The sequence below is a fragment of the Oncorhynchus gorbuscha genome, linkage group LG11, assembly GCF_021184085.1.
Source record: "Oncorhynchus gorbuscha isolate QuinsamMale2020 ecotype Even-year linkage group LG11, OgorEven_v1.0, whole genome shotgun sequence".
Lineage (NCBI taxonomy): Eukaryota > Metazoa > Chordata > Actinopteri > Salmoniformes > Salmonidae > Oncorhynchus > Oncorhynchus gorbuscha.
In genome coordinates this window covers 45,259,836-45,277,515 of record NC_060183.1, presented here as the reverse complement: position 1 = coordinate 45,277,515, position 17,680 = coordinate 45,259,836, and the positions used below count along the sequence as shown (strand labels likewise).

Below are 17,680 nucleotides of genomic sequence, written 5' to 3'. Positions count from 1 at the left end.
AGCACTAACATAGATCCTTTACTCCTCCTGTTCCTCTCTGCGTGTGATGATGTAACAGAGGGATTTGTAGTCCAGGTTTCCTGCTGGGTCAAAGGTAGGCGATTGGAACATCTGTTTAACCTGAAAGGTTTGCGGACACATGTCTGTACAGTATCCGGGTTTTCATCTCTTAGATACGGAAGTTTACATACACTTAGGTTTGAGTCATTAAAACTTGTTTTTCAACCACTCCACAAATTTCTTGTTAACAAACTATAGTTTTGACAAGTCGTTTTGGACATCTACTTTGTGCATAACACAAGTAATTTTTCCAACAATTGTTTAAAAAACAGATTATTTCACTTTTAATTCACTATATCACAATTTCAGTGGGTCAAAAGTTTACATACACTAAGTTGACGTTGCCTTTAAACAGCTTGGAAAATTCCAGAAAATGATGTCATGGCTATAGGCTAATTGACATAATTTGAGTCAATTGGAGTTGTACCTGTGGATGTATTTCAAGGCCTACCTTCAAACTCAGTGCCTCTTTGCTTGACATCATGGGAAAATCAAAAGAAATCCGCCAAGACCTCAGAAAACAAATTGTATACCTCCACAAGTCTGGTTCATCCTTGGGAGCATTAGTATGCAAGTATAAACACCATGGGACCACGCAGCCGTCATACCGCTCAGGAAGGAGACTTGTTCTGTCTCCTAGAGATGTACGTACTTTGGTGCGAAAAGTGCAAATCAATCCCAGAACAACAGCAAAGGACCTTGTGAAGATGCTGGAGGAAACTGCTCAAAAAAATCAAGGGAACACTTAAACAACACAATGTAACTCCAAGTCAATCACACTTCTGTGAAATCAAACTGTCCACTTAGGAAGCAACACTGATTGACAATAAATTTCACATGCTGTTGTACAAATGGAATAGACAACAGGTGGAAATTATAGGCAATTAGCAAGCCACCCCCAATAAAGGAGTGGTTCTGTAGGTGGAGACCACAGACCACTTCTCAGTTCCTATGCTTCCAGGCTAATGTTTTGGTCACTTTTGAATGCTGGCGGTGCTTTCACTCTAGTGGTAGCATGAGACGGAGTCTACAACCCACACAAGTGGCTCAGGTAGTGCAGCTCATCCAGGATGGAACATCAATGCGAGCTGTGGCAAGAAGGTTTATTATGTCTGTCAGCGTATTGTCCAGAGCATGGAGGCGCTACCAGGAGACAGGCCAGTACATCAGGAGACGTGGAGGAGGCCGTAGGAGGGCAACAACCCAGCAGCAGGACCGCTACCTCCGCCTTTGTGCAAGGCCACAAATGTGCATGTGTCTGCTCAAACGGTCAGAAACAGGGTCCATGAGGGTGGTGGTATGAGGGCCCGACGTCCACAGGTGGGGGTTGTGCTTACAGCCCAACACCGTGCAGGATGTTTGGCATTTGCCAGAGAACACCAAGATTGGCAAATTCGCCACTGGCCCCCTGTGCTCTTCACAGATGAAAGCAGGTTCACACTGAGCACGTGACAGACATGACAGAGTCTGGAGACGCCGTGGAGAACGTTCTGCTGCATGCAACATCCTCCAGCATGACTGGTTTGGTGGTGGGTCAGTCATGGTGTGGGGTGGCATTTCTTTGGGCTCGGCAGAGGTAGCCTGACTGCCATTAGGTACCGAGATGAGATCCTCAGACCCCTTGTGAGACCATATGCTGGTGCGGTTGGCCATGGGTTCCTCCTAATGCAAGACAATGCTAGACCTCATGTGGCTGGAGTGTGTCAGCAGTTCCTGCAAGAGGAAGGCATTGATGCTATGGACTGGCCAGCCCGTTCCCCAGACCTGAATCCAATTGAGCACATCTGGGACATCATGTCTCGCTCCATCCACCAGGTGTCCTTTGACAGCTCTTTGGTCTTTGCCATAGTGGAGTTTGGAGGGTGACTGTTTGAGGTTGTGGACAGGTGTCTTTTATACTGATAACAAGTTCAAACAGGTGCCATTAATACAGGTAACGAGTGGAGGACAGAGGAGCCTCTTAAAGAAGAAGTTACAGGTCTGTGAGAGCTAGAAATCTTGCTTGTTTGTAGGTGACCAAATACTTATTTTCCACCATAATTTGCAAATAAATTCATTAAAAACCTTACAATGTGATTTTCTGGATTTTTTTTTCTCATTTTGTCTGTCATAGTTGAAGTGTACCTATGATGAAAATTACAGGCCTCTCTCATCTTTTTAAGTGGGAGAACTTGCACAATTGGTGGCTGACAATTTTTTTTGCCCCACTGTACATGGCATCATGAGGAAGGAAAATTATGTGGATATATTGAAGCAACATTTCAAGACATCAGTCAGGAAGTTCAAGCTTGGTCGCAAATGTGTCTTCCAAATGGACAATGATCCCAAGCATACTTCCAAAATTGTGGCAAATGGCTTAAGGACATCAAAGTCAAGGTATTGGAGTGGCCATCACAAAGGACTGACCTCATCCTATAGAAAATGTGTGGGCAGAACTGAAACCTGACTCAGTTACACCAGCTCTGTCAGGAGGAATGGGCCAAAATTCACCCAACTTATTGTGGGAAGCTTGTGGAAGGCTACCTGAAACTTTTAACCCAAGTTAATCAATTTTAAGGCAATGCTACCAAATACTAATTGAATGTATGTAAACTTCCAACCCACTGGGAATGTGATGAAAGAAATAAAAGCTGAAATAATAAATCATTCTCTCTACTATTATTAAAATAAAGTGGTGATCCTAACTGACCTAAGACAGGGGATTTTTACTAGGATTAAATGTCAGGAATTGTGAAAAACAGAGGTAAAATGTATTTGGCTAAGGTGTATGTAAACTTCTGACTTCAACTGTACCTGAGCTGCTAATGAATCTGATTTTCCAAAAAAGGCAGTCAGTTACTGTTCCGTTGAACGTTAGAATGGTCCAAACTAGTGACTTACATTTACATTTAAGTCATTTAGCAGACGCTCTTATCCAGAGCGACTTACAAATTGGTGCATTCACCTTATGACATCCAGTGGAACAGCCACTTTACAATAGTGCATCTAAATATTTTAAGGGGGGGGGGTGAGAAGGATTACTTTATCCTATCCTAGGTATTCCTTAAAGAGGTGGGGTTTCAGGTGTCTCCGGAAGGTGGTGATTGACTCTGCTGTCCTGGCGTCGTGAGGGAGTTTGTTCCACCATTGGGGAGCCAGAGCAGCGAACAGTTTTGACTGGGCTGAGCGGGAACTGTACTTCCTCAGTGGTAGGGAGGCGAGCAGGCCAGAGGTGGACTTAAGTGACTTTGAGCGTGGTATGATTGTCGGTGCCAGATCCAGTATCTCAGAAATGTCCGCCCAAAAGTAACTGTAATTGCTAAAATATACTTAAGTATCAAAAGTAAAATTAAAAGTGTAAATCATTTCTAGTTCCTTATCTTACGCAAACCAGATGGCACCATTTTCTTGTTTTTAAAATTTATGGAAATCCAGGGGCACACTCCAACACTCCGACATAATTTGCAAATTAAGTATGTGTGTTTAGTGAGTCCGCCAGATCAGAGACAGTAGGGATGACCAGGGATGTTCGGTTGATACGTGCGTGAATTTGACTATCTTCCTGTTCTGCTAATTATTCAAAATGTAACAAGTACTTTTGGTTGTCAAAGAAAATATATTGAGTAAAAAGTAAAATATTTTCTTTAGGAATGAGGTGAAGTAAAAGTAGTCAAAAATTTACATAGTAAAGTACAGATACCCCAAAAAACTACTTAAGTGGTACTTTAATGTATGTTTACTTAACTACTTTACACTATGTGTACATAACCCTTAGTGTCAGAATTGAACATTCTGAAGGTGTTGAGAATGATCTCTTCTGGATCTGTTCCATGCAGCTTCTCTCCAAACAGGTTGAGGAACATGGTGAAGTTGATGGGTTCTTCACATTCAGCTTACCTGGAGGATAGTTGAGATATCAAGCATCACCACCATTCAAACAACCATTAGCTGTTTTACAGTAAGTGAGCATTAGTGAGGTCGGGCACTGATGCTGAGCGATTAGGCCTGGCTTCCAGTCGGCGTACCATTTCATCCCAAAGGTGTTCAATGGGGTTGAGGAGAGGGCTCTGTGCAGGCCAATCAAGTTCTTCCACACTGATCTCGACAAACCATTTCTGTATGGACCTCACTTTGTGCACAGGGGCATTGTCATGCTCAAAATAGGAAAGGTCCTTCCCCAAACTGTTGCCACAAAATTAGAAGCACAGAGTCATCTAGAATGTAATCGTATGCTGTAGCGTTAAGATTTCCCCTCACTGGAACTAAGGGGCCTAGGCCGAACCATGAAAAACAGCCCCAGATCACTATTCTTCCCCCACCAAACTTTACAGTTGGCACTAAGCATTGCGGCAGGTATTGTTCTCCGGGCATCTGTCAAACCCAGATTCATCTGTCGGACTGCCAGATTGTGAAGCCTGATTTATCACTCCAGAGAACACCTTTCCACTGATCGAGAGTCCAATGTTGGCAAGCTTTACACTACTCCAGCCGATGCTTGGCATTGCCCATGGTGATCTTAGGCTTGTTTGCGGCTGCTCGGCCATGGAAACCCATTTCATGAAGCTCCCGATGAACAGTTCTTGTGCTGATGTTGCTTCCAGAGGCAGTTTGGAACTTGGTCGTGAGTGTTGCAACTGAGGGCAGCACTTTTCAGCACTTGGTGGTCCCGTTCTGTGAGCTTGTATGGCCTACCACTTCGCGGCTAGACATTTCCACTTCACAATAACAGCACTTACAGTTGACCGGGGCAGCTCTAGGCAGGGCATTTGACGAAAGTCACTGAGCTCTTCAGTACAGGCCATTCTACTGCCAATGTTAGTCTATGGCTGTGTGCTCGATTTTATACACCTGTCAGAAACTGGTGTGGCTGAAACATTCAAACCCACTAATTTGAAGGTGTGTCCACCTACAGTGCCTTGCGAAAGTATTCGGCCCCCTTGAACTTTGCGACCTTTTGCCACATTTCAGGCTTCAAACATAAAGATATACAATCATGAAGTGGAACGACATTTATTAGAAATTTCAAACTTTTTTACCAAATCAAAAACGGAAAAATTTGGCGTGCAAAATTATTCAGCCCCCTTAAGTTAATACTTTGTAGCGCCACCTTTTACTGCGATTACAGCTGTAAGTTGCTTGGGGTATGTCTATATCAGTTTTGCACATCGAGAGACTGAATTTTTTCCCCATTCCTCCTTGCAAAACAGCTCGAGCTCAGTGAGGTTGTATGGAGAGCATTTGTGAACAGCAGTTTTCAGTTCTTTCCACAGATTCTCGATTGGATTCAGGTCTGGACTTTGACTTGGCCATTCTAACACCTGGATATGTTTATTTTTGAACCATTCCATTGTAGATTTTGCTTTATGTTTTGGATCATTGTCTTGTTGGAAGACAAATCTCCATCCCAGTCTCAGGTCTTTTGCAGACTCCATCAGGTTTTCTTCCAGAATGGTCCTGGATTTGGCTCCATCTATCTTCCCATCAATTTTAACCATCTTCCCTGTCCCTGCTGAAGAAAAGCAGGCCCAAACCATGATGCTGCCATCACCATGTTTGACAGTGGGGATGGTGTGTTCAGGGTGATGAGCTGTGTTGCTTTTACGCCAAACATAATGTTTTGCATTGTTGCCAAAAAGTTCAATTGTGGTTTCATCTGACCAGAGCACCTTCTTCCACATGTTTGGTGTGTCTCCCAGGTGGCTTATGGCAAACTTTAAACAACACTTTTTATGGATATCTTTAAGAAATGGCTTTCTTCTTGCCACTTCCATAAAGGCCAGATTTGTGCAATATACGACTGATTGTTGTCCTATGGACAGAGTCTCCCATCTCAGCTGTAGATCTCTGCAGTTCATCCAGAGTGATCATGGGCCTCTTGGCTGCATCTCTGATCAGTCTTCTCCTTGTATGAGCTGAAAGTTTAGAGGGACGGCCAGGTCTTGGTAGATTTGTAGTGGTCTGATACTAATATTATCGCTTGCACAGTGCTCCTTGGGATGTTTAAAGCTTGGGAAATCTTTTTGTATCCAAATCCGGCTTTAAACTTCTTCACAACAGTATCTCGGACCTGCCTGGTGTGTTCCTTGTTCTTCATGATGCTCTCTGCGCTTTTAACGGACCTCTGAGACTATCACAGCGCAGGTGCATTTATACGGAGACTTGATTACACACAGGTGGATTGTATTTATCATCATTTGTCATTTAGGTCAACATTGGATCATTCAGAGATCCTCACTGAACTTCTGGAGAGTTTGCTGCACTGGAAGTAAAGGGGCTGAATAATTTTGCACGCCCAATTTTTCAGTTTTTGATTTGTTAAAAAAGTTTGAAATATCCAATAAATGTCGTTCCACTTCATGATTGTGTCCCACTTGTTGTTGATTCTTCACAAAAAATACAGTTTTATATCTTTGTTTGAAGCCTGAAATGTGGCAAAAGGTCGCGAAAGTATTCAGCCCCCTTGAACTTTGCAAGGCACTGTACGTTTGGCAATTGAAATAGTGTATCATTGAAATACTCACCAGGAGATTCATAGGTATCCTTCAGATCTTCTTTGTCAATAAACCCATCTCTGTCCTGGTCGATAAGTGTGAACACCTAGCCCAGGGAAAGAAAAGGCTTACAGAATTTTTAATGAAAAGAATACCATATTTGTCCTTACTCACTATGGTTGGGAACATTGTTGTGCTTCCTCATAACATGACATGATGAAACCACATGATATTTGTTATCATGTGTGAGCTCAATTCTTTAAACTCCTGGATCTGTGTCTGCTTGAACACGGAGAAGACATTGGAGGATTGTCTCTGGGCTCTCATGGCATCCAATTCCTTCTTGGTCTTCTGCTGGCCTAAAGAGAGGCATTTGTTTAGTTTTGTTAAGTGTTCATTACCATGTATTAATAGGGCACACAAGCAAAATAAACCCTCAGCATTTCTTCTAAGTATGCTTTAAGTTGTAATACAAATGTCATTGTTTTTAATTATGTACAATTGTCTTACTTTTCCACAAACAATTAAAATGTGCAATAACAGAAGCCACTCAAACAACAGTCTTGACACACTCAACATTTTTGTCTCTGCAGAAGTGATGCTGTTACTCCAGTGAATGGGCCAAAGTGATGAGAGGAGACAGCTTAAATACAACATCTGTCTGTAAAACAGAAACCCCAAAACCGGTTTAGGGATGACTGCTGCCGTGTAGCAGGCCCCACGGGGGAAAAGGCTGCTCTACTCCCTTCATTCTTTATTGTAGTGCTTCATATGGGATTTATATGGGGTGTGAAATGATCATGGGGTGTGACATTATCATTTAAAACGAATTATCCAATGGTACTGTACATTTTGTACGAGTCAATGAGCAGGACCTACAATGAGAACATTCGCTGTCGTATTAGTAGAATGAAGACCGAATGTATGATTGCTTTGTGCAACTCAGAAGATGAGATATTTGAGATGGCCCATACAGTATCATCCATACGGGAACATAGTGGGTAAATACTACCTTCATGAAAAAACCGCAGCAACAGCACAACGTGGCCACCATGTGGTGCTATAACTTTGTCTGGGAATAGGCTGTCACTCTACAGCAGGCAAACTGTCAGGAGGCTGACAGTCACTGCATTCTTTTTGCCTACTACCATTTGAGATGACCTAGATATCAACATACCATTATCGTGAGTAATGGGACAAATGACAGGCAATGTGCTTTGCCACTTTTGATCAACCTCTTGGATAGTTATTGGCAAGGCTTCCACTATCAAGGAACCAGCTACATCTGGAATTGTGCCCTCGCTGGATACATTACTTTTACCCCTGTATAGGATTTCCTATATCCACTACATATTGCCTGGCATTGCAGCGCTGATGTCCATAGACGAACTATTCCTGAGTTCACATTTTAGCAGAGGGCTCATTGTGCACTGAGTAGGCCTCGATAGAGAGTGGGCTGAAAGTGAGAAAGAGCACACATAGGTAGACCTGGGCAGACTCACATTGCCTGAATAGTGAGGCCTGCACGCCAATAAACACAAACAAACTCTCTGACCACAGTTCTAGACTTGCCCACAGTCTCATTAGCCGGCGCCGTCTGCCGTTTACCAACAGTTCACAGTAGAGGTCACTAAAATGTGCTGATGCAGGTAAAACGATGAATATTTGAGTTAAAAATCCATAAAATTGCATTATGCAAATATATGCAAGTGCTATATTTGTATATGCAAATTTCATGGGATGTACCTTGACATATTCTTCAATTGTTTACGTTTTTGCTAACAGGACAACTATCTTGGTAAAGGTGCATTAGGTTATGCGCACATCAAACGGATTGCACCTTAATTGATAGCCTAGTAGCCAATCTCCAGTTTGAGCTGCATGCCATAATGAAACTGCACTGGTAGAGTGCACTCGCACATACATGATTAGGTGGGCGTGGCACTATTAGGTTCAGGTTCCATTTCACCCATTCAAACCTCTAGCCTGCGCAGTATCTCTTGCCCGTGTAGTTCACCGGTACACGATCACGCATTTAGGAACCACATTATTCTTGAATCGGGAAGCAGGGTATCCTACTAAACAGAGGATATAATAGTGAACTTGTTGACCGGATTTTATATAAGAAACGAAATCTACGTTTACCTATTTATCCACCCGGAATAGTATATTCGTTGCTCACGGACATGGCAATGGCATGCAAACTGTATGTCGGAATAGTTACAGGTAAGAGGCACCGTTCTGTTTTCCAGTTAAATAACTCTTCAACCTCACACTAACTTTATTTACTCATTGTATCTGAATATAATTGCCTATAATCTGGTTAATAATTGATTTAGTACTGTTTTACAACATTTCCTTTGATATCTATATCTTTCAGGTATTATTACAAATGTCTTTCTTATGTCTTTCTTATATTACTTCACTAGTTTTCGTTTATTCAAACTATAACCTTGGTATATGTAATGTAGTCCCGTGTAGCACAGTTGGCAGAGCATGGCTTTTGCAACGCTGGGGTTATAGGTGCGATTCCCATGGGGGACTAGTATAAAGAAAATGTCACTCTGCTAACGTCTGCTAAATGACTAAAATATAAATAATCTTATGTGCCTGTCTATACTGTGATTGACAGCAGCAATTAGCATGCTGGTGTGACAGATGATCAACAAATGATCCACCACTCCATAGCCCTCTATTAGCAAATAGACTTCCCCAATACACATGCCAACAATATCCAAACCAATAACATAGACTATCAATAACCACATCTATTTGTTTCATAGATACAGTAGCTTTATTCCCCATTACCCAACATAGACTATCAATAACCACATCTATTTGCTTCATAGATACAGTAGCTTTATTCCCCATTACCCAACATAGACTATCAATAACCACATCTATTTGCTTCATAGATACAGTAGCTTTATTCCCCATTACCCAACATAGACTAACAATAACCACATCTATTTGCTTCATAGATACAGTAGCTTTATTCCCCATTACCCAACATAGACTATCAATAACCACATCTATTTGCTTCATAGATACAGTAGCTTTATTCCCCATTACCCACATTTGTATCATGGCTGGATTTTGTTGTCCTGAATATTCTGAAACGCTAACAGTGTTGTTGAATTGATTGCAAGACGACCTTTAGTAAGGTTATCACAGTGTTGGGAATCCCAGAAACCCCCAAACCCACGCTGGGGTTATTACTGTCAAATTACTGTCAAACATTAAGTTCCACAACCTCTGTCCTTAACTTTCAGTTTCTAAAATCATTTAATTGTATGGATTTGACTTGATGTTTGGGCATTGTGCGACCAGTTCTGTTTGTTTTCTGGTTGTAGCTTTGGCCCTATGCAAATGCTCTCTGGCTGAATGGAATGCAACTGAGGAGCCGGCCAACAAGAATGTGTCCCGCGATCACCAAGGCAACACAAACAACTTCACAGGTATATTGCCCCCCCCCCTCCTCCCCCGAGATACATAAACTTATGGAGGGATAATCATGCCATGAAAGATTGTTTGAAGTTTGATGAAGACATACATAAAAGTGTTTCTTACCATCTGACATGCACATGTGTAAACGTGTTTGAGTTACTCAGGTTTAGAAGCAACCTGTTGGAGTAGAATAGGAAGGTGTTTGTGATTACGCACACGGTACATTTTGTAAAGAGACTGAGTGCCCTTGAAAAACATTCTTATACTCAGTATTCCTGCTCTGTCGTTAAATTGAAGGCCATACTCCAGGACTGCGTCATTCACACAGTGGTTCATTCAAACAGTTGGAATATCAAATGCTTCTCCACCCAGCCCTTTAGTATCAGGAGGAGGTGTCATGTACCAGCCCCAACAGAGACCATAGTGCAAATGAAAGCCTTCTTTCCACCAGTGACCGTGCAGTCATTGACTGTGCAGTCATTACCTTTCCTGTGAGTGGTATTGTGAAATGTAGCACCAGCTTTGTATGTGCACTGGGTTCGGTTCCTCAATGCTAATTGGATGTGCACTCTATACACGGCAGGCTGACATCAGGTGTCAATTGAAGCAGCCTCGGTTAGGGCCTCCACTATTCAGGATTTGTCAATTGCTGTTTGATGATAATCCTCACAACTAAGAGGTCTAATCAACTACTGGTTGTACCATTGTATTTACCCACATGGAGTGATACAGTGAAGTTTATTTTGTCAGGGGGAGGTGGGGGTCGTTCCTGATTACCTCTCTGCAATGTACTATTCTTCTTATGTTCAGTTTACATTTGTTAAATGATTTGTATTTCACCTTTATTTAACTAGGCAAGTCAGTTAAAGAAAAAAATATTGTTTACAATGACAGTCTACCCCGGCCAAACCCTAACCCGATGACACTGGGCCAATTGTGCGCTGCCCTATGGGACTCGCAATCCCAGCCGGTTGTGATACAGCCTGGAATCGAACCAGGGTCAGTAGTGAAACCTCTAGCACTGAGATACAATGCCTTAGACCACTGCGCCACTCTGCGCCATACTTATTCCTGGGAAATATGGTGTGATGACTGGCTGCACATACAGCTACTCAGTTAAATACCTAGATCAATTTACACCTGCTGTTCCTTTGTAACCAGATCTGCACCTATTCAATATTTAGGTCATTTTAAAGGCATGCTCTCATGTTTCACACTACAATTGGGGCTTTCTCCCTCTTCTGTCATGTTAACTAAGCCTCATTATTCTTTTACCCACTCAATGACTCACTGGAAAGAAATAGAGGAGAATAAAATAGTGAAATAAGGTTTCCATTCTCTTTACTATAGTGGTCAGAATGTTCTGTTTGTGTGTTTCTACACAGCTATTACATTAGGCTGAGGAGGATATCAGTTGCTTTTTACTTTGACATAATTTCATTAGTTATAAATCTGTAATAGGACACATTATTATCCTCAATCACACCAGTCTTGCCCCAGTGGTCAGTTCAGTTCCTGGTCCTTCCTCAGATCATGATGCCAGGAGCCTATTTATATGACAAGTCACACTGGCCCCCCGGAGTCAGGTTACTAAGGGAAAACAGGGGCCTCATGACAAGTTTGAAAGGGGCCTCTCACTTCAAACATGTATCTTATTCTACATCACCTTTTCAATGCAATCTTTTTTGTCAGAAGGATATTATATATCAAAATAGTGACTTTATAATCCCCCTTTCCCCTGTATTTGTCTCTTTGCGCTTGCCGTAGACTCAATAGAAACTGCAACTCAAGCCAAATGGAGCGGGCATTTCACCAAATGTCCAAAGGAGTTCAGCAATTACTGTATCCATGGGTCGTGCCGCTTTGTGAAGGAACAGAACACTCCTTCGTGCAGGTAAATCAACTCACCCGACCCTTACTGTGGGCCCCAATCATTTATCTGTACATATCCAAGGCAGACGGTCTCAAGCCAAGAACATGCTGCGTACTCAACATTCACTGCAGTGAAAACATGTTTAATTTGTATCTATTTTGATTACTGTAGCAGAATCTTTGCCCGTTATTATTACAAGTATGAAGTTCATGTTCCTGATAAAGAGGTTCTGTTTTTACTTTCATGTCTGACAAGTAACACTGAATTCCCTCATTGACCCTACTGAATGGTGCTGACCTTGTTTACTGTGACCCTGCACAGAACACATGCACTTAAACTAAAAACAACAAAGGCAGACAGATGTATGATTGGTGTCATATGGTCTGACTGCATTTCATCAAGCATCTCAAGAATCACAATCAGTCGAGACCAGTTCATTAAGAACAGCTCGAATAGCTGATCTGACAGACCAGCATCTGCTTGTTTTCTCATAGCCCAGGCGCTTCAAGTTATTTCGTTGTTTTTCTTTCGGGCAACAAGAAATAGGAACGATAAAGCAAACTTGTTGTGCACATTTTAATCGCAGCAGGTGAATTGTGTGTTTGCTCTGTCTCAGATGTGAAAAAGGGTACATTGGGTCCCGGTGTGAGTATGTTGATTTGGCCTGGCGTATAGGAGACCAGAGGCAGATCATCATAGCCTGTGTGATAGCAGCGTTGGTCTTCCTCATACTGCTCATCATATTCATCTGCATCTGTGCACAGTGAGTAAAATACACATTATTTAAGTAGCAAAACAGACAGATCAAATCAGATTTACTTTATGCTGCGACCTTCCTGTCCGAGGGAGTGTGTGTGTGTGTGTGAGAGAGTGGGAAAGGTGAACATACAGCTTCATCACCTCACAGCCTGTCATACTAGCCCTGGGATGGGATGTAAGGAATCTGTGTGTATCCCATGAATGGCCAAGTTTTAATGAAACGCTTGTGGCCATGTTACCTTTGGTTTTCCATCAAGCTGTATGTATCTGCCCTGCTCTCCCCTCTCATTTTTTACCCCAAAGAGAGACAGAGTGCCAGGTGTTGTATCAGTTTAACAAAAGAGTCTTGTGTGCTTAAAGAAAATACCGTACATAACTAAACTCTGTGATACTGCGAGAATGTTTTTGGTGAATAGCTCATGTGAGAGTCAGGACAGATGATGCCATCACATAAGTAAATGATGTCATCACACATTGGAATGGGTTACTTTCTAATATTCTTTTTCTGTCTCAGTCGACATAAACTTTGCAGGCGGAAGAGGAGAAGAAAAGAGGAGACGAGGAATGGAACAGAGAAGCTCAATATGATCATGATGAACACAAATGGAACGCACGAAGCATCATCAGATTCAGTAGAAACCTCAAACATCAATGCAATATGATGCGGTATGTACTGTATCTCTGAGTTTCCAAGACATCTTGGACGTTTTTCTGACCTTTGATGCCCCTTTAACATCATTATCCTTAGTTTGTTCTCTTGTTGTGCCAAGACACACAGCATCTCCAGCTGTTCTGATTCCAGTGCTATTGTAAAAGACAATTCAAAAACTGACTAGACTCCTCTTATTGCTGTTGGAAGGTGATATTCCCCAGTTGGATCAAGCCAAGCATCACATTATAATTCAGCTCACAACTGAAGGGAGGCCCTGAAGGGGAATAAAGCCTGGTGCTTGGCACTGCCTAAGCCCATCCTTGAACACATTGATACATATTACACAGACAGAGAGGGAGAGCATTACACAATGTTTCCACACCCTATATAGTCCATTTTCTGTGTGGGCCAGGCTCGTTGCAGGGTGACTTAGTATCTGAATTTGGCTGTAACAGTCAGATCAAAGCAGACGTGCAGCTGGTTCCTCACTATGCCTTCCTGTCTGCCTGCCCCTACAAAAGGTAATATGAACACACATGGACCTAAGAAGACTCGGGGCAATAGTGATGGATGTGGAGCTGTTAAAGTGGTGTTCAGAGGCTGGGTCTGACAAGGAATCTGGGGTCATTTTAAACATGCTATCCATCTCTCTTTTAACTGCTTATTCAGTGCTTATACAAAAGCTGCTCTGTAATTGTGTGGCAAAAACAAATTTCACTTCTACAGTAACAACTGTCGCTTTTTATCTTCCAGCGACGGGGTCTATAAATGGTGTTCTCCTGCCGGACAGGATGATGGCCTTGGTTATGAGTGAACGTTGGAAAGAGTGGGTGCTTTAACGTCACTGAGGAGATACACAAGCCTGTACTCTCCAGCTGCTTTTCACTGCCGACCATAGTCTACAATATGGACAGTATGGACTCTGTTCTGTGCAGAAATATAGTACAACACAGAGAGACTGTCACCATGAATCCACAGAGATCGATCAACTCAAAACAGTATCTCCCTGTGCGTTCTGTAAATGTGATAATGTGATGAAGTTGCCCTTTATAGACTCATTTATGCAAACAAAATGTGAATGGTCATCAAATCACAGAGTTAAACCTTTTTTAAAGTTTATGTATCATGGACACTGAGCTCTGAAGGAGTAGGCCTTTTTATGGACTGTAACCACCTCTTATTTGGGCATAGATTTAATGATTAACATGTATTCAAGCTAAAAGTCCAGGTATGCTTACTCGTGGATGAGGCGTGTTATAATGATGACTCATGGCATGTATGTGGGACGGATTATACTATGTCTAATGCAGGTAAATGATCAATATAATAATTAGCTGGGTGCTTACATTTGCTCTATTGTACACGTGTATTGGATTTTTTAAATAATTTTTTTTTGCGTATCCCACTCCCCCTGAGAGTGGGGTCACAGCCAGGGATCCACCATTATTGACAGAATCCCTGGAGCAATTAGGGTTAAGTGCCTTGCTCAAGAGCATATCAGCAGATTGTTCACCTAGTTGGCTCGGGGATTTGAACCAGTGACCTTTCGGTTACTGGCCCAACACTCTTAACTGCTAGGCTATCTGCCCACCCTGATGTCACCTTATGTAACACACTTTGACATTCCTTGAACACATGCTATTATAATGATGTTAATATTGTTATTAAGCTCTAATAGTTTCCAGCAACTGATGTTTATACATACTGTATGTTGTTACACGTAATCAATGAAGAGACTCCTTCTATGGGCCAGGGTTGATGTTACTGACTTAAGTTGGAGGGTGCCCAAATTTGGGTGAGAAGGATACAACGATAACTTGTAGTGAGCACATTTGATCTTTATGTTTCGAGACATGTAGTCTCCTTGCTACCAGAACAACCCTGCCTGTGTGTTCATTTGTGCAGCTGTAAAGTAGTCCACTGTTGAAGAAGATTTTGGGGTTTTCTCAGCATCCCAGAGTTTCACAGCGTGGATGCAGCCCGTCGCTTCTTCAGCTATGCAAAAGTTAAACATTTCCATTAAAACATTTATTTGTTCACATATGTTATTTTATCATGTTTTTTTGGGAAACTTTGACGAATACCGTTCTAAAGTCCATGTGTGTGAGTTAATGATGATGATTTTTTTAATAGTCAAAGGAGCTCTGAACAACAAGCCTGTGACCTAAAGTTCTGTATATCCCATGATGTGCCTCAGTAGAGTTTCTTCCTCCTGACACCCTGGTCCTGACACGCTGGTCCTGACACCCTGGTCCTGACACGCTGGTCCTGACACCCTGGTCCTGACACCCTGGTCCTGACACGCTGGTCCTGACACCCTGGTCCTGACACCCTGGTCCTGACACCCTGGTCCTGACACCCTGGTCCTGACACGCTGGTCCTGACACCCTGGTCCTGACACGCTGGTCCTGACACCCTGGTCCTGACACGCTGGTCCTGACACCCTGGTCCTGACACCCTGGTCCTGACACCCTGGTCCTGACACCCTGGTCCTGACACCCTGGTCCTGACACCCTAGTGTAATACGGTACCATCCCACCGACTTGATTGCACTTCCCTTTGTGTAGGTGCTGTTGTGCTGCCACCATTTCTTTTCTCTACCTCGACTGGCCCAGTTCTCACCACTTTCCTACTGTCCCTCAGCTGATAAAGATATCAGATAAGAACCCTGCTGTGTCTGGAAGGGCTTCTGAGTCCTCTGAAGTTTCGGCCGGCCCAGTCGGCAAGTTCCCTCCCATGCCAACTAAAACTAGGCAGAACAAAGTATGCTGTTGGATAGACCTCTGGCTTCACCCGGTCTATAAATAGTTTCCCCTGGCCTAGTGTAAGTATGTGATCACAGAACGATAGGAATCCAGCAGCCACATGGGAAGGGTCATGTGACTGAGGACTGTTCCATGGCTGGGCTCTCGGGATTACAGCAGAGCCACGTTGTAATACTGTTCAATCCCAACAAATCAATAGGTTTTAAGACTTAATTCAGTACCTGAACTGTACAGGATTTGTTTCACTTGTTTGGACATGGAACTCCCATTTATTCATTTTGTTATCTATCACAGATTACAATCATTTGTTATTTTTAAACACAAAAGTCTCAGAACAGTTCCAGGATAGGATGGAGAGACCAATTAATAGAAGGATTATGACATACTAGCCAGGGATGACATGCCTTAACAATACAGAACATACACCGGACAGGATAATAGAAACTTGGAAGCCTTAAGTAGCCTACAGTACTCTTCTTTAATGGACAAATAACCTCTCTCCTGGTTTGGTTGTTACGAGCACATGGTGAACTTTATCTCCTGACATTGCGGCATTGTTCAAAGGGTTCTGTGAAATGGCAGCTGTGAAGTGTGGGACGCTTTCTATACAATAATGGGTGTGTCTCAGGAAGAAGCAGATAAGAAACTTGACTAATAAATTATATCACATCCACCATTTACTGATCTTAGTCAGTGGCCAGGTAAATACAAACGGCAAAACTAAATATCTCCATTTACCCTGTATGGCCACTGTGACCACTGACCAGTTTTATAAACCTTTTTTGTTTATAGTATTCACATTTCTATTAAGTGGTCTTAGCATGATAGTCTTGAGGTGTAATTGTCTCTTCCTCTGCCTGTCTGTTACACCACTAACACATTGGGAAGTGGTTACATACATAAGAGCGTCTGCTAAATGACTTAAATGTAAATGTATATGCCATAAGATACCATCTTTCATCTTACACTCCATCTACAGTTGAAGTCGGAAGTTTACATACACTTTGGTTGGAATCATTAAAACTTGTTTTTTAACCACTTCACAAATGTCTTGTTAACAAACTATAGTTTTGGCAAGTCGGTTAGGACATCGACTTTGTGCATGACTCAAGTAATTTTTCCAACAATTGTTTACAGACAGATTATTTCACTTATAATTCACTATATCATAATTCCAGTGGGTCAGAAGTGTACATACACTAAGTTCACTGTGCCTTTAAACAGCTTGGAAAATTCAAGAAAATGATGTCATGGCTTTAGAAGCTTCTGATAGGCTAATTGACATCATTTGAGCCAATTGGAGGTGTACCTGAGGATGTATTTCAATGTCTACCTTCAAACTCAGTGCCTCTTTGCTTGACATCATGGGTAAATCAAAAGAAATCAGCCAAGACCTCAGAAAAGAAATGTAAGACCTCCACAAGTCTGGTTCATCCTTGGGAGCAATGTCCAAATGCCTGAAGGTACCACGTTCATCTTCACAAACAATAGTATGCAAGTATAAACACCATGGGACCACGCAGCCGTCATACCGCTCAGGAAGGAGACGCGTTTTGTCTCCTAGAGATGTATGTACTTTGGTGCGAAAAGTGCAAATCAATCCCAGAACAACAGCAAAGGACCTCGTGAAGATGCAGGAGGAAACCGGTACAAA

At 42.3% G+C, this 17,680-nt stretch overlaps 2 protein-coding genes across 2 annotated transcripts; one reads left to right on the top strand and one right to left on the bottom strand.

Moving 5' to 3' along the window:
• Nucleotides 1-18: 18 nt before the first annotated feature.
• On the bottom strand, nucleotides 19-8,565 carry LOC124047670 (myosin light chain 5-like). The gene is made up of 5 exons (XM_046367980.1): nucleotides 8,535-8,565; nucleotides 6,788-6,889; nucleotides 6,561-6,638; nucleotides 3,804-3,919; nucleotides 19-120 (listed from the first exon to the last, which is right to left on the bottom strand). Exons 1-5 carry the CDS (start codon nucleotides 8,563-8,565, stop codon nucleotides 19-21), a joined length of 429 nt encoding a protein of 142 aa, XP_046223936.1.
• btc (betacellulin, epidermal growth factor family member) lies at nucleotides 8,389-15,302 on the top strand. The gene is made up of 6 exons (XM_046369784.1): nucleotides 8,389-8,756; nucleotides 9,884-9,988; nucleotides 11,745-11,871; nucleotides 12,467-12,613; nucleotides 13,124-13,275; nucleotides 14,015-15,302. The coding sequence occupies exons 1-5, from the start codon at nucleotides 8,717-8,719 to the stop codon at nucleotides 13,269-13,271; spliced, it is 567 nt and encodes a 188-aa protein (XP_046225740.1). The 5' UTR covers nucleotides 8,389-8,716; the 3' UTR covers nucleotides 13,272-13,275; nucleotides 14,015-15,302.
• Nucleotides 15,303-17,680: the final 2,378 nt, after the last annotated feature.

What these genes read in the sequence shown, in the direction of transcription:
- LOC124047670 (XM_046367980.1), bottom strand. Translation starts at nt 8,565, where the DNA reads ATGCGTGATCGTGTACCGGTGAACTACACGG. An exon ending in ACAGATCCAGGAGTTTAAAG is followed by an intron (nt 6,639 to 6,787) that starts AATTGAGCTCAC and finishes TTTCCCTGGGCT; the next exon opens with AGGTGTTCACACTTATCGAC. An exon ending in ATTCTGACACTAAGGGTTAT is followed by an intron (nt 121 to 3,803) that starts GTACACATAGTG and finishes CAAACCTTTCAG; the next exon opens with GTTAAACAGATGTTCCAATC.
- btc (XM_046369784.1), top strand. Translation starts at nt 8,717, where the DNA reads ATGGCAATGGCATGCAAACTGTATGTCGGAATAGTTACAG. An exon ending in GTATGTCGGAATAGTTACAG is followed by an intron (nt 8,757 to 9,883) that starts GTAAGAGGCACC and finishes TTCTGGTTGTAG; the next exon opens with CTTTGGCCCTATGCAAATGC. An exon ending in CAGAACACTCCTTCGTGCAG is followed by an intron (nt 11,872 to 12,466) that starts GTAAATCAACTC and finishes GCTCTGTCTCAG; the next exon opens with ATGTGAAAAAGGGTACATTG.